The sequence below is a fragment of the Rhagoletis pomonella genome, unplaced genomic scaffold (genome assembly GCF_013731165.1).
Source record: "Rhagoletis pomonella isolate Grant_MI unplaced genomic scaffold, Rhpom_1.0 Rhpom_scaffold_00010, whole genome shotgun sequence".
NCBI lineage: Eukaryota > Metazoa > Arthropoda > Insecta > Diptera > Tephritidae > Rhagoletis > Rhagoletis pomonella.
In genome coordinates this window covers 36,568,587-36,583,963 of record NW_023458564.1, presented here as the reverse complement: position 1 = coordinate 36,583,963, position 15,377 = coordinate 36,568,587, and the positions used below count along the sequence as shown (strand labels likewise).

The 15,377-nt window shown below is 41.6% G+C and overlaps 1 protein-coding gene across 2 annotated transcripts in view; it reads left to right on the top strand.

The window, feature by feature from the left end:
• Positions 1 to 4,900, top strand: part of LOC118746311 (mediator of RNA polymerase II transcription subunit 24-like) — a 34,760-nt gene extending 29,860 nt beyond the window's left edge. For both annotated transcript variants that reach the window (XM_036480160.1, XM_036480159.1), the window contains 2 exons: positions 4,153 to 4,707; positions 4,771 to 4,900. In XM_036480160.1, coding sequence (XP_036336053.1) covers positions 4,153 to 4,707; positions 4,771 to 4,870 — 655 coding nt within the window. In that variant the 3' untranslated portion in view covers positions 4,871 to 4,900. The remainder of the gene's footprint in view (positions 1 to 4,152; positions 4,708 to 4,770) is intronic.
• Positions 4,901 to 15,377: the final 10,477 nt, after the last annotated feature.

Below are 15,377 nucleotides of genomic sequence, written 5' to 3'. Positions count from 1 at the left end.
CATTTGGTATCAGACATACCTCTGAGCCGCTTTACAAAGTAAGTTACAAAAAATGCAGAGCAGTCGCTCGGAGTAGTTCGGCGCTTGGAAATAACTTCGGCTGCACGTTATTTTGCAACTGACAAAGTAAAGTAAAGGATATGATTAATTCCACAAATTATTTAAAAAACTCAATGCATTGTGGAATAAAAATATGAATACCAAATAAAAAGAAGGAAAGAAAGATGGAAATTTCTTTAGAAATTAAAAAAAATTAAAATTTTTTGAATACACAAGGACGAATAGGTAATTTTTTAAGCTGATAAAGTTAGAAGGACGAAATTTGAGGATGTTATCGAGTTTATACAAGTCCTTAACATATAATTTTTTCAAAAACAAATATTACGAAATTTCAAGGAAAAAATTTTAATTTTAAGACATTTTCAATACTTACCATATGCACAAAAAATTAAATCTGATTAAATTCTAGAGAATTTCCTCTTTAACTTGATACCCATACTTCTTCTCTAAGCAGATTTCACAGAATTGTTTAAATCATTTTGGTATTACTTACGTCAGAGTAAAAAACTAAAAATGCAATTTTACAATATTTGGCCCATGGTTTCAAGAAGAACCATGTCACTTTTTCGTCGCCATATTAACAACCTGACAATTAAGTAGATTGTGACTTTTCGTGCTACCGTATCCAATATCTAAAATCATTCAAATTTTGTTGTTAATTTCTTGTTTATTTACAAATATTTTGTTCCTATAATCGAAATTTGAACAAGCAAAAGGTACATATTTTATTGGGTACGGCTCGGTTATTTGTACAAAAACCAAAACCATAGCACAAATAACCGAACATTTCCCCTTTTATTTTTGAAAGAGGTCTAATGCTCAATAAGTTGATAATTTTGTTTCTAGTTTCCATACTAACAATAAATCATCAATTTTGTTTCACGCCCCCTCTAATATTGAACAGTAAAATATACTTATTTTTACCCTAAGAAACAACGATATTGATATTATGATATCATGAGGCCTATGGGTTCCAAAGTAAATTCCGTTTTCAAGTTACTTGAAAGAGATGGAAAAAGACAATATCGAAATGTGTAATTTCAGTGTCTCAATTATATCAAAAACAATCGTATCCGATATAGAAAACTGTAATAGTCCTGGCTAGCTACATTGTGTAATAATCAGATGACATTATGGCACTAAAAAAAATTTTAAAATATGTTCACTAAAGTTTTATTAATTTTAAAATAGAGATTATGGCAAGTAGTTATCGAATTTAATGTAAAATTTTAACGTTTTTAAATAAGATAAGATATTAATTATTTTTAAAAGGTAAATGTTGATACAACTATTTTATTTATACTCCCAAATTTAGGATATAAAGAGGAAGAAAAAATTATGACAAGACGTAAATAATATTCGGCTTGAAATAAACTTCCCGAGAGACGAGAAAAATAAAAATCATATATGTATCGTCACTACACAGAATAAAGGCGCGCTAGTGTTTTGACGGCGAAAAAAGGTGTTTAAAAATATTTTGCGAAAAAAAAAAATGCTTATAAAATCTTTGGCGAAGTATGTTAAGAGTATTTGACGCTGAAATTTTTTTATGCGTCTTTTTTCGCCGTCAACTTTTGAGCTCGCGCCTTTATTCGTGTCTAGTGACGGTATATTAATTATGAAAAGACGTAAATAATTTCCATTCGAAAATAATCATCCCACGAGACGAAAAAAGATATTTGTCGTGAATAATTACTATACAAAGATGAAAAAAATTCTCTTATAACAAGGCGACGTTTTTGATCTCAAATATTAGGATAGTAATTATTTTGGGTCTCTGGTTAAATGTTGTCTATAACAACATTGCAAGATACGTGTTTGGGTTGAAGACTTGACCACGTAACATCATATGCTGAAAATTTGCTTAGCATCTCCTTCGAAAACCTGTTAAAAGTTAGAACACTACTGAACTTACATAAAGTTATATACACAAAGGAGTCTCAGTATCTATCACAGCGCACGGCAGTGCGCGCGAGTGACGAAAGCAGCCACAGTAGCATGCTGAAATGACTCGCTTATATATACACGTGATTTGGAAGTTTTTATCCAGACGTCCAATCGACATGTTTGAGGTATCGTTGCAGAATGTGTTCAGAAAATGGATTCCAGCTTCATAAACGATTAACCGGATTCTTAAAAATTAGGCTATAGTGTTGCGAAACAAAAAACATTTTTTTACTTTTGCCCGTTTAAGGGGGTAAGTGGGTACACCCGAGATATTTAGTGTTATACTATAGCTGAATACCTTTCCAACGATACCTTATATATTGAGTTCCGGCTAAAAACAAGCAATTTTTTAAACTATCGTTGAGGCCGCACTACTCATTCCATACCATTGATGTGTATATCAGTAGAAGGACCTTAAAACAAGCTATCTAACGCTGACTTTTGGGTTTATGAAATATAAATATGTCATAGCGTTATCGCCTGAAAACTAAAAATCGGGCTGCTGAAAATATAGATTTCGCAAAATTTCTCAAAAACTGGTCAGTCGATTTCATTCTAAGTTTCCTCAAGTTTATCCCAAAACCTTAGATTTCATTTGGTATATACCTTATGTCTGGGAATACTCTTGTTGTGGAGATATTTCGATTCAAATTGAAAAAAGTCGCTCCAAATAGCGACAAATGGTTAAAAATTAACATATTCGTCTATTTGGTTTCATTATGTTCTCAACATAACATATACCCAATTAGCTGCAAAAAACTGTCCAATCCCCGATTGTCACCTAAACCGAAATTCCCTGCAATTCGGGAGAATTTCCCTCGAGTTGACCTCCCTGCACGCGATACATAATTTGTAGGCTGTGTAATTCTTAAAGATTTTTTTTTTATTTTTGCTGGTTTCTTTGTTCTCATATAAATAAGTATATACATATTTTTCATATACATAAGTATTTATCATGTAGGTACGCATTCAGTGTGATATTTGGTGAACCGAGCTAGCGTTAAGCCTAAGTCACGATTTTTTTTATTTTGTGTTTCTAGGAATAGACAGAACTTTGCAACGTTCTGAATAAATAAAACTATTTTCCGTCAGTTTCCAGGGCAGTTAAAAAAATTAGTCCAACTTTCGTCCCGAAATTGATATCATAAATTTTGTGTTTCTAGATTAGCTTTCGTCACTCGAAAAATTTACCTCAAAGAGGTGTTTTATTTGATATCAAGGACTTAAATTTCTTTATTCTTCGAGGTCAGTACTTACATATAGTACATACTAAATATCGTTTTCTTCTATGAGTAGTCCACTTGCAAACAGCGTTATATGATTTTATAATAAAAAGCCATAAAATTGAAAAAACGACTACGACAACAAGTAACATTTAAATTGAATCTTTTTTATTATTACCTGAAAATTTGGATAAATAAGAGCCTGATAAAATTGTAACATAACATAACATGACATAAGATAACATTAACAGTCTATACGACCTAAAGCACTTTTTTAAGTTCATCAGAAGAGTGTATAGTTTTGAAAGTTTATAAATGAGAGTGATAGCGACTTTTGGGACAAGAGTTAACATTTGATGCTATTTTTTCAGAATATAAAAAGATTTTGCACTGTGTTGTTAGTGGAGATGCTACTACTATGAATACTGGTACGTAATTCTCCAAAAACTAAAAATCTAAAAAAATTTACATAGCGCACTTTGCAAGTGGATTACTCATATCTGAACGCCAATTCTTCATAAATTCGATTCGTCTTTGGAACTCATTCCCCATTTGACTTGGGCTGTTAAATAACGCACCGCGCTTTAAAAACGAATAAACCAGTTTTTATAATAACGTATGAACATAAATTAATGTTCTTTAAACTAAACAATTACTTACTTCATATAATATATATATATTTTTTTGTATTAAACTTGTATGCAACCTATCTGTAAAATGTCGTTGCTTTTATTGTATTACAAATCAATTCCATCTAGACATTAACTACAATTTAAAACTAATTTTGTTCTTAGATTTAGTTATTTATGTATGGGGACTAGCGCTATAAAATAATTTGTTTAATTGTTGTGCTAGAATTAAAATTGAAATAAATACAAATACACATATGTACATATGTACTTATATATTTTTTTATTTCCAGTGGGGAAATAAACGAACCGCAATCACATGTGCTAGCTCTTCTTTCCGTATACTGCATAATTTCAGCATTGGAACACCGCCAAGGTACCATTGATAGCCTACAACATAAGCGCACTCGCACACACAGCGACGCCGATTGCAGCAGTGGCGATTTGGACATAAATAATGCACCCAAATTGCGTAAACTCAACCAAGAAGGTGGTTCAGACAACTCATGCTCAAATGATTTTCTCAGCGATAATCATCCACTTTTATCCGCTGCTGGGGTTAACACAGATGCCGCTGGCACAACAACTGCCCGTGATGGCATTCGAACGGCAACTCTAAAGGAACCGCTTCATTCTAGTGTTCAGCATATTTTTAAAGTATTACAACAATTCGTTACGTCGGATGAGCTCACACCAAAAGTTTATTTTGCATATCGTTTTATATCCTTGCTGGTTGAGTGTGGTGGTGACCGTGTGCGGCCGGTTCTCAAATTACTGCCTCCACAACTCATACAAAATTTGCTAAAAATAATGGTGACTGACGATATAAGCGTTGGTTTTATTTGTCGGTTAGTTTTGATAAATCAGTTCAATACAAAGCAGCTATTTATTTATTTGTTAATACATTTCAGGCTTTATGATCTCCGCATACCGACGGGACGACAATCTGCTGTTTCTGATCTATGTGTTTGGCGAAATATTCTCTTAAAAGATAATAGTGTAAAACTGTAAAATTTTATAATAAACAAGATTGAGTAGAAATACTTTTTAGTTATTTATCAGGGCTATCAATGAATCCATCGTAGTCCGATTTTACATGAAATCTACGAAGTTGCCATCACTGAATTCGAATAGCTACGAACTTAGCATATACAGTATCGGCAATATCAATCACCCTCATTGCGAGAGTCGTGTCGAATGCCAGTCGTTTTTCGAGAGTCGAATCGCATCGAAAATTGCACGTCATTGCCTAAAATTTCCACTCGACTAGTGTATTAAAACGGCAAAACTTGGCAGCACTGTTTAGTTTTCGACGATTTTGGTCGTTTACTTATTTCATTACGACAATAGACAATGCTACTGTTGTCGAGTCGTACAATTTAGCCTAATTTACGACCTACGCAATGAGGCTGAATAGCACCTCCATTTCAAAGTGATTTTGTTGCCACTTATGTTGAATTATTTATTTTTAAGAAAAATACAGTTTATTCTATAAAAAACCCATTTAAACCTAATAGCGCAGTAAAGCTAGCTCAATAAATAGAGGTAAGCTTACAACAATTCGCAAAAAGCTGAAAATTGGTACGAGTTTTGCGAACACCATTAAAATTGAAATGTCAAAATTCAAACTCGCCTGGTAGTATGGCAGGTGGTTTCCACAGCACACCCGGTATTTACCTCCCCGATGAGTTCCGCCTTTAATCCGTTTGCAGGAGGTTAGAGATATGTCCGCGTTCTGAGCAGAATTGACTTCCGTCCCCCTCCTTGCCAGCTCATCGGCTAGCCAGTTGCCAGGAATGTCCAGGGTCACATACAACAGTCAAGGAGTATTTTGATGCGAGCAGGTTGAGTCTTCCTGCATTCTATGGCTACTTTGGACGTTGTACCGTTAGATTGAGTCCTGGCGAGATGGAGGTTATGAGCCACCATGCCGCCTCCATTATGGCGTTTAGCTCTGCTTGAAAAACGCTACAATACTCCGGTATGCGAAAACTGAGGTTTAGAGCGAATTCGTCAGGGTAAATCCCACACTTTTGTTAAGCCTGGAGTCATCTGTATATATGGCCGTAGACCCTGCGTTTAAGTCTGTGGCCGCTTCCCATTCGCTCCTCTCTGGGATTCTTATGCAGAACTTGTTGTCTAAACAGAGTAGAGATATAATCTATTTATGGTAGATTGTCCGGTAGAGTTTCAATTATTTTTGCGTATCCGAATCTTACGCCTCTCCTTGGCTGGATCGTATTTAACCTAGGGAAAGATTTAACAATATTTCTGGGGATTTTGTGGGTGTTGTTGTTGCTGTTGTTGTTGTAGCGGCTACTAAGCCCCGCTCGGGTCGGTTAATCCGTCAACATTGTCGTCAATTTCAGCTTGGGGGAGGCCCAGGAAGTGCGACTTCCACAGGCTCTGTCCATAGGAACAGTGGCGTCAGCTGAGTGGGGTTCTTAGGGCATGTGAAGAGGTGCCGGGAGTCATGTGGCGACTATCCACATGCCGGGCATTGGTTGGGCTTATCCTCATTGATTCTACTCAGGTAAGAGTTTAGCCTGCTGCAATAGCCAGAGCGAAGTTGGGCTATTGTAGTGCGGGTCTCCCGGGCAGACAAAGTTCTGTCCCGTCCACGTTCAGTGGTTGTGTCCCTAGAACGGCATTCACAGGGCGGGAGTCTACATAACTCGAGACTGATTCCCTGTGAATACCGTTCAGGGCCTGTCGGTAGGTTGACGGGTCCAGAGGTTGTTTAATAAACCTCTGGACTTCGTCCGTCAGTTCGTAAAGATGCCTCCTGACGTGCCTTGGCGAGGTTTCTGCCGCGAGCAGCTGTCCGCTGGGATGGCCACGCCTGTGGCTCCCAGCAAGGAACTGCTTGAAGAGCATTATGTTATGCTCCTTGACTGGGAGTATCTGGGCCTCGTCATATAGGTGGTGTTGGGGCGTCATCAGGAGGCATCCGGTCGCTGGTCGTAATGCCGTGTTTGGTAGGTCTGTAGCTTCATCCACTGCGTCCTGCGTCCCCGGCGACCACACGGGCGCTGCATAGTTTATAACCGGCCGGCCAATTGCCTTGTATGTTGCCAACAATGTTTTTTTTATCTTTGCCCCAAGTGCTGCCGGCCAGCGACTTGAGGACATTGTTGCGGCTCTCTACTTTGTCGACAATTGCGGTTGTATGCGCCGAGAAGGAGAGCAGACTGTCCAAGGTAATTCCGAGGATTTTCGGGTTATTCACCGTCGGTATTTTTACGCCATCGACGTGAATACCCAGTTGCAGTCTGACCTCCTCCGTCCAGGTGGTGAATAGGGTTGCCGAGTATTTCGCAGTTGATAGGGCAATGCTCCTTGAAGTGAAGAAGCGGGAAAGTTCGGCGAGATAACCGTTTACTTTCGAGCACAAGTCATCAATTCCATTCCCAGACGCCATTATCGAACAATCAACAGCGTAAGAGACAATTGAGACTCCTTCTGGTAGTTAAGGAAGCTTTGAAATGTAATAAGTAAACAGTAGTGGGGACAGGACACCACCATGTGGTACCCCCTGTTTAATTTAACGTGGCTAGCTAGTTTTGTCTCTTAAAATTACTGACGAGTGTCGACGACTCAGGTAATTCGCCCGACATCCATTTGAGTCCCTGTGGGAGTGAGGAGGCCCTATATATCTTCTAGTAGCGTTGAATGACTGACAGTGTCGAACGCCTCGGACAGGTCCAACACTACTAGAATAGTTCTCTCACAGGGGCGATTTCGGTTTAGGCCACGAGTTATCTGAGTGTTTATGGCGTTAAGTGTTGTTGTTGGGCTATGCACTTTACGGAACCCATGCTGATGCTTCGCTGGGGTCAGGCGGTTCGTAAAATACGGGAGAAGCAGGGCCTCCAGTGTCTTCGCTACCAGGGAAAGGAGGGTTATCGGGTGATAAGACTCTCCTTTGCTGGCTGGTTTCCCCGGTTTGAGCAGTGGGACCACTCTCCCCATTTTCCAGAAGTCTGGAATGACGAGAGTGGCCATAGGCAGGTTGAGGACTTCCGTTAGGTATGCTACTCCCGCAGGACCCAAATTTTTCAGCATCAACATGCATATTCCGTCGGGTCCAATGGCTCTGGAGGCTTTCTCCTTCCCGATGGCTACCCTTACCTCACCACTAGTGAAAACAAGAGGCGCACTGGGTTTTGGCATTTTGTGCAGCCTTCTGGTTACTCGACGTTTGGCTTTATCCACCGGAGGATGCAAAATGAACTGTCGGCTAAAATAGCTCGCGACCAAGCGTGGTCACCAAAGTCCATCTCGATTCTGTCGTAACGCTTCGTCGGGTTGGACAACGACCTCACGGTTGACCAAAGCTTACTCACACCAGAGGCGAAGTTGCAGGTCTTCAAATGCTCTTCCCATTTCTTCCGCTTATGTACGTTCAGAAGTTGCCAAATCTCCGAATTGAGATCCCTGATACGGCTTCAGCAGGAAAGTTCGGACGTGGATCCTTAAAACATCCTGCTGGGATGAAGCGAGCAGCAGCAGCGGTGACAACCCTTTGGAGCTTACGTTCACCTACATGAACGTCGGTTGGTATGGGCAGTGCAGTGAAGGCGCCCTCAGTAACATCCGTGAAGCCTTTCCAGTCAGCTTTGGAAAAGTTGACATAAGCCCGGTGATCCACGGAAGCAAAGTCAGCAGGTTAATCAATCGAGATGACTATGGGCAGATGGTCTGATGCTAGAGTCAGCATAGGTCGCCATGATACACTGTTTATCAGACCAGCGCTGACAATTGTTAGATCTGGCGAGCTGCAGCAGCTGCCCATAATCCTGGTGGGAGCGTCGTCGTTCATTGTGCAGAACGTCGAATCGTCTATCTGCTCAGCCAGAGGTATTCCCCTACGATCATTTGACAGGCTTGAGTGCCAAAGATCGTGGTGCGCGTTAAAGTCACCAACTACCATACGGTTTTTACCTCTGAGTAGCGCACCTATTTCAGGGTGATATCCTGCCGGGCAGCTGGTGACAGCGAGTATGTATACGTTAAATATTTCGAGCTCAACATCGCCTGACCGGATAGCAATACCCTGACATTCTAGGATGGTATCCCTGCGGTCGATGTCTGCTTCAATAAGACGGTACTGCACGGTGTGGTGCGTGATGAACGTTAAACCTCCACCATTTTCTCGCTCGCGATCTCGACGGTGCACGTTGTATCCGGCGCAATTCAACAGGGTTGAATTGCCGTGCAGCTTCGTCTCTTGGACCGCAGCTATTAATATTCCATGCCTTCCCATAAAGACAGTTATCTCCTCGATCTTGTTCTGGAGTCCGTTACAGTTAAATTGCAGCACCTTTATGTGCCTTGGGAGACCGATCGTGATGTGTGGTGTTAAAGAGTTGTGTAGCCTGCCGGCTCCCTGCTGTACGTGCTGCAAAAGGGGGTGCTGCCTTGTGGTGGTGGTTGGCGGCGTCGCGGGGGAGGGATGCGACTGGGCAGCACAGCAGAGGCCCACATAGTCACTCGTCCAATCTCGCTTGTTGCGAAGTCCTGAGCACGCCCTAAAGTGGCATCAGCCGAGGCAGGAGTTGCACTTGACTGATGTCACGTTACGGTATATTCAAACAGAGCAGATCGTCGGAGGGACTAGGAGTTGCCGGCGGTAGTGTGTGGGTGCTATTGTGTTTGTTTGTGTGTCTATTGTTGTGTTGTGTTGGGGTGTGGGTGTGTTGATTATGTGCTGCCCGGGCGGGTGGTGGTTTGCCGTGGAGGCGGTCCGGTTCTCGCAGCATGGGGCCACGAACGACGTGGTCCATTGCTGTTGCGTACGTAGGCCCGAGCAGTTACGGAGGTGACTCCACCCGTCACAGGCATTGCACCTGACCGAGGTGGAGTTTGTATACAGTCGTCTCTGGCATACGCAGCAGGTGTAAATTTTTGGGTCTGGGTTAGACTCTATACCAGCCCTGAGCAGAGGCGTACAGAGAAGATCTAGCCCTAGAATCGAGCAACGTTTGATGGATTTCGCCGACCTAAACGGGGTTAGATCGCCGAAACAACAGCCCTTGGTCGGGTAAAACCCGAGTCATTCCGGTACGTAGAACCGGCTGGTGTGGGTGTAATTGGCAGCGCTTCCGTGACGGGTATGGCAGCTGTCCTCTGCAGTCATTCCATCTTGGCTATGGACAAGGTGGTTTAGCGCAGGCCACCATACGGTGACCCCATAGAAAAGGATGGTCTTATCACAGCTGGGTACATCCAGTGTACTATATGTGATTTTTTATTCCAAATTGTTTTGCTTATAGCCGTCTTAGAGCGGTATTGACCTTCCTGGAGCAGTCTTTAATACTTCACTTCCAGTCCAGTTCCTTGTCTAGAATAACTCCAATGTATTTGACCGCAGTTACGAGAGTAAATGCCACCCCATTTAGGATGGGAGGTTTAAATATAGAAGTTTTATACTTCCTTGTGAAAAGTACCATTTCCGTCTTGAAGGGGATTGACACTAATTCTACATTCCTTGAACCAGATGTTAACCAGACTGAGTTCGTTTTGCAATATTCACTCAGGACCTGCAGATGTTTTCCCTTTACCACGATTACTGTCATCAGCATATGCTGTGACTTGACAATCCGTCCCTACGAAATCCTCCGCGACCCTGTTCACAACCTGGACGAAGGAGTTCAGGCTACCGCTGGGGATTCACGTCGATGACACACCAATTCCGACGGTGAATAACCCCAAAATACTCGGAGTAACATTCGACAGCCTGCTCTCCTTCTCTGCGCACGCAACCGCTATTGTCAATAAAGTACAGAGCCGCAAAAAGGTCCTCAAGTCGCTAGCCGGCAGTACTTGGGGCAAAGACAAAGAAACGTTGCTGGCAACATACAAGGCAATAGGCCGGCCGGTTTTGAACTACGCAGCGCCAGTGTGGTCGCCGGGGACTAGTAGGACGCAGTGGACGAAGCTACAGACTGCACAGAACACCGCAATCAGGACAGCGACAGGATGCCTCCTGATGTCGCCCGAACACCATCTTCACGGCGAGGCGCAAATGCTCCCCGTAAAGGAGCACAATATAATGCTCTGCAAGCAGTTCCTGATCGGGAGCCACAGAAGTGGCCACCCACACAGACAGCTGCTTGCAGAGGAGCCCTCGCCTAGGCACGTCAGGAGGCGTCTATATGAACTGACGGACGAAGTCCAGAGGTTCATCATGCAACCTCTGGACCCGACAGCTTACCGACGGGCCCTGAACGGCATTCACAGGGAGTCAGTCTCGAGTTATGTAGACTCCAGACCTGTGAATGCCGTTCTAGGCATACCACCCCCGGACACAGACGAGACGGAGCATCATCTGCCTCGGGAGACTCGCACAACACTAGCACAACTTCGCTCCGGCTACTGCAGCAGGTTAAACTCCTACCTGAGTAGATTGAATGAGGATGCGCCGAATGAGTGTCCGGCATGCGGAGAGACCCCACATGACTCGAAACATCTCTTCGCATGCCCGGAAAACCCGACAACCCTAACGGCCTTGTCCCTGTGGACCAACCCCACAGAAGCTGCACGCTTCCTAGGGTTGCCGTTAGTGGAACTTGACGACAACGACTGAGATACCAACCGTCCTGGGCGGGGTTGTTGTAGCCGCTACAACAACAACAACTTGACAATCCGTTCTCTTTAGGTTTAGAAGTAGGCCGTTAACGCTTAGATTCCAGAGTAGAGGGGAGAAAACGCCACCTTGGGGAGTGCATTTTTACATACTTTGTTATGGAACCATCCCCCAGTTCTGATAGAATAGTTCTCTTTTCGAGAAGGACCCCAACAAAATCCACCAAACCCCGCAGCACCCCCCACTATAAGGAGGGAGTTAGTAACAGACGGATAGACATTTTTGAAAGCATTTTTGAAATCCGAGCGTGCATTCCTTTTTCAATCGTCGCTATGATTTCGTGAATTGCGGTCTCCACGGATTTTCCCTGGGAATATGAATACTGATTCGAGAAGTATTTTTTAATATTCCGTCGAATATATTCGTCGATGCGCACCTCTAGAGTTTTAGGAAAGAATGAAGTGAGGCTTATAGTCCTGAAATCATTCGGTTTCAGATGATCGGACTTGCCTCCTTTGGTAGAAATAAAACTTTCGCCTTTGTGCACTCGTATGGTATGTAAGTTAAGGTTAGGCAGGGTGTAAAAATCTGAGAAAGCAGAGGGCTCAGTATGTCCTTAGCTTCCTGTAGTTGAGCGGGACAGATTCCTTCAAGTCCCGGAGACTAGTAGGACTGAAAGGACATTAAAGCCCATTCCACCCTCTCACCAACAACGACGTCCCTAACGGTATCGCCCAGGGGGCGAATAGGTCCTAGTACCGGGCGAATTGCCGAAGGTGTCGACCGAACAGCCCGAGAAGTGACTGCTTATAATGACCTCCAGAATTTTGTTGCATGATGACGTCCAGTCACCGTTATGCTTCTGGACAGAGTTCATAATTGAAGAAGATTTCGACAGAACTTTCCTCGGCCTGTTGGCTTCAGAGTTCTCTTCTATGTTGTTGCAGAAGTTTTGTTTTTTTTTAGTTCAAACTCATTTTACATGTTTAAATCGTCACTTTGGACGTAGTTTAAGACTTCCGGTGTCAGGGTCATCCGGTGGAGGTACATGTGGAGAGGTATTGAGTGTGGTTTGAACTTTGCCCGCATGCTGGGCGGGTGTTTGCCACTTCTGAGTTGCTGTTGAGTCTGTGACTCCACCCTGGTCTCTCTCGGCAGTTCAATTTGTTCCGACTGCGTCGAACGGATGGGCTATGTACGGCTCGATGTGAGATTTCCAGGCGTGCAGGTGCCGTCGTATGGGGGCATGGATTGTGCCATCACCATCATCTGGCTTTCTTCACGGAGATGATGCTCGGACGGCGAGATGGCAACCTGTGGCCCTACATAGAGCTATATACTTAGTTGGCCACCGACCGGTCGATCGTCGGGTCCCCTTCCTGGCTCACAGTTTTTTAGAAGTGGGCTCTGTGGATTACCCTGATGAGAATGTGCTGTCAAACGTCACTCCAGGGTTTTATTTATTTATTTATTTATTTTTATTTATTTATTTATTTATTTATTTTTATATTTATTCGACGTAGACGTCTAATTTTAGCCTAATCGCCTTGGTGCAGGTGGTGAAAAGTATGGAGGTTGATTTTGCGGCAGAGATCTCTAGGTTTCTGGCCGTGTAGACATCGGTGAGATGATCAGCGATTTGTAGTTGTTGTTGGTGCCCGTTATCATGCTCGTGCAATCATTAGCGTCCCTCATGAAGTTAATTCCATCTGGCGGTAGAGGCACCTACTACTTCACCAAACTACCAAATTTGATATATCCATCACGATTGCACTCCTTAAGCACCAGCTTGAAAATTTTTTAAATCAGTCGAAAACCGCTCCTTGCCAATAGAGATTAGTGAATCAAATACGAAAATAGCTGTTTTTTTACCAAACACTTTTAGAGTTCTGGGACTTTACAAAACATATTTTCGTGTATTCGACCCTACCTACAACCTTCACTATGCTTTGTTTCGGATGTATTCCGCTTTTTTGTAACACTGTGTTATTAGACCGTGTTTAAAAAACAGCAATAAGTTGTTTAGCTTTTGCAAGCGGGCAGCAACGGCAGTCAATTAATATTTTAGGAATAGTAGCTTATGTCCGAAGGCTGGCTTTAGTATAATGCGGCATTGCCTTTATTCTTTAAACGGCAAGGAATTTTTTGATGAGACTTAATAAGAATATTGACTTGCTAATATCGGAACTATTTTTCGTACGTTTATTTGCCAAAAGTGCTTCGAAGGGTCGGCGCCAGTAAGTCATTCGCAATCGTATGCTGCGAATGCCGTATTATACTAAAGCCAGCCTTTAGACATAAGCTACCCAGAAGATAATTTAGTTAGGCCTTCTTAAGTGAAGCCATTCTAAGAGGCCTACCCAAGAAGGTCTGAAAATGTACTTCCTTGCATGCCTTCTAGAAGGGCTTATCCATTTACAATTTACGCGAATGCATAAATTTATATTATTTAGCATTACAAATGAATTTTAATAAACATTTTAAGTTGCAATAACACAAATTTGATATAAACCTTAAGCAAATACTTCAAAGATGTATGAATTTTATAAAGGGCTTCTGAAGCACGTCCTGTAAAAGCCCTTCTGGAAGGCCTTCAATTTGTGCCACTCCATACAAAAAAGGAAGGAGAAAGGAATGTAGAGTGGAAGGCCTCTTGATTCTCAGGAAGGACTTTCGGAAGGACTTTTAACTCCTGAAATTATCTACTGAGTACTATTCCAAACGAACAAAGATATGCTTATACATATTGTACATACCTATGTACAGTGCCGAACAGAAGTATTGGCACAGTGAATTTTTCGCAATATATGCAAAGTTATTTATTCTAATTTATCTTCGATAATTTTTTATAAAAATATTGTTCATTCTACACCAGAAAACATAATAATAAAATCTCTAAACTTTGTGCAAAACTCAGGAAAATGCATTAAATTTGCACACTAATTTGCAACTATTTATTCAGATTTTTTAGAAAATCGCTAGAAAATCGCATTGATTTTTGGCAATTTTTTTAGTGGAATGTGTTGCTCATTTTCTCCATACAAAAAACAATTGTCGAATTACTTTGTATGGAAGAACTTGCGTGAAAAAAATTACCAAAAATCAACGCGATTTTCTAGCAACTTTAAACTTGCACTTTGTTATACTAAATTTGAATGGGCTATAAAACTGCATACTTAGGATTTTTCTAGAAAATCTGAATAAAAAGTTGCAAATTAGTGTGCAAATTTAATGAATTTTCCTGAGCTTTGCACAAAGTTTAGAGTTTTTATTATTACGTTTTCTGGTGTAGAATGAACTATATTTTTATAAAAAATTATCGAAAATAAATTAGAATAAAAACCTTTGCATATATGGCGAAAAATTCACTGTGCCAATACTTTTGTTCGTCACTGTAGATCACAATTATCCATTTAGTTTCATTTGGTCAACACAGAATATCAATTGACTGCCGTAGCTGCCCTCTTGCAAAAGCTAAAAAAAATATCTCATTTTTCGACGTCGACTGGAGACTGGCGACAATTTGCAATAGCATAGCTGATGCTTTTACTCCGACTTGTGCAAATCAAAATCAAATTAAATGTAGCCACATACATTTCCTGCTTTTCTTCTTTAATTATTGTTGAAAATTAAATTATTATAAAAACGCCCACCAAAACGTAAATGTAAATTTAAGTCGAGAAGGCAGACGCTAATCCTAAAATTAAAGAGTTGATTCTCGATATCACTTGAGACATGCCTCAAACTGGGTATCGCCCACAGTATGGCCCTGCATCGCTCTTAAAACATTGCGTTCGAATAGCGCGCGATTTGATTGCAATTGGTCGGCTGCTTCTTTATTCAATGGATCTTCGGGATTAGGCTCCTGAAAAATACAGAGATTTGTAAAAGAATTCTTTTGAAAATATTACCTATAAATTAACGTACCAA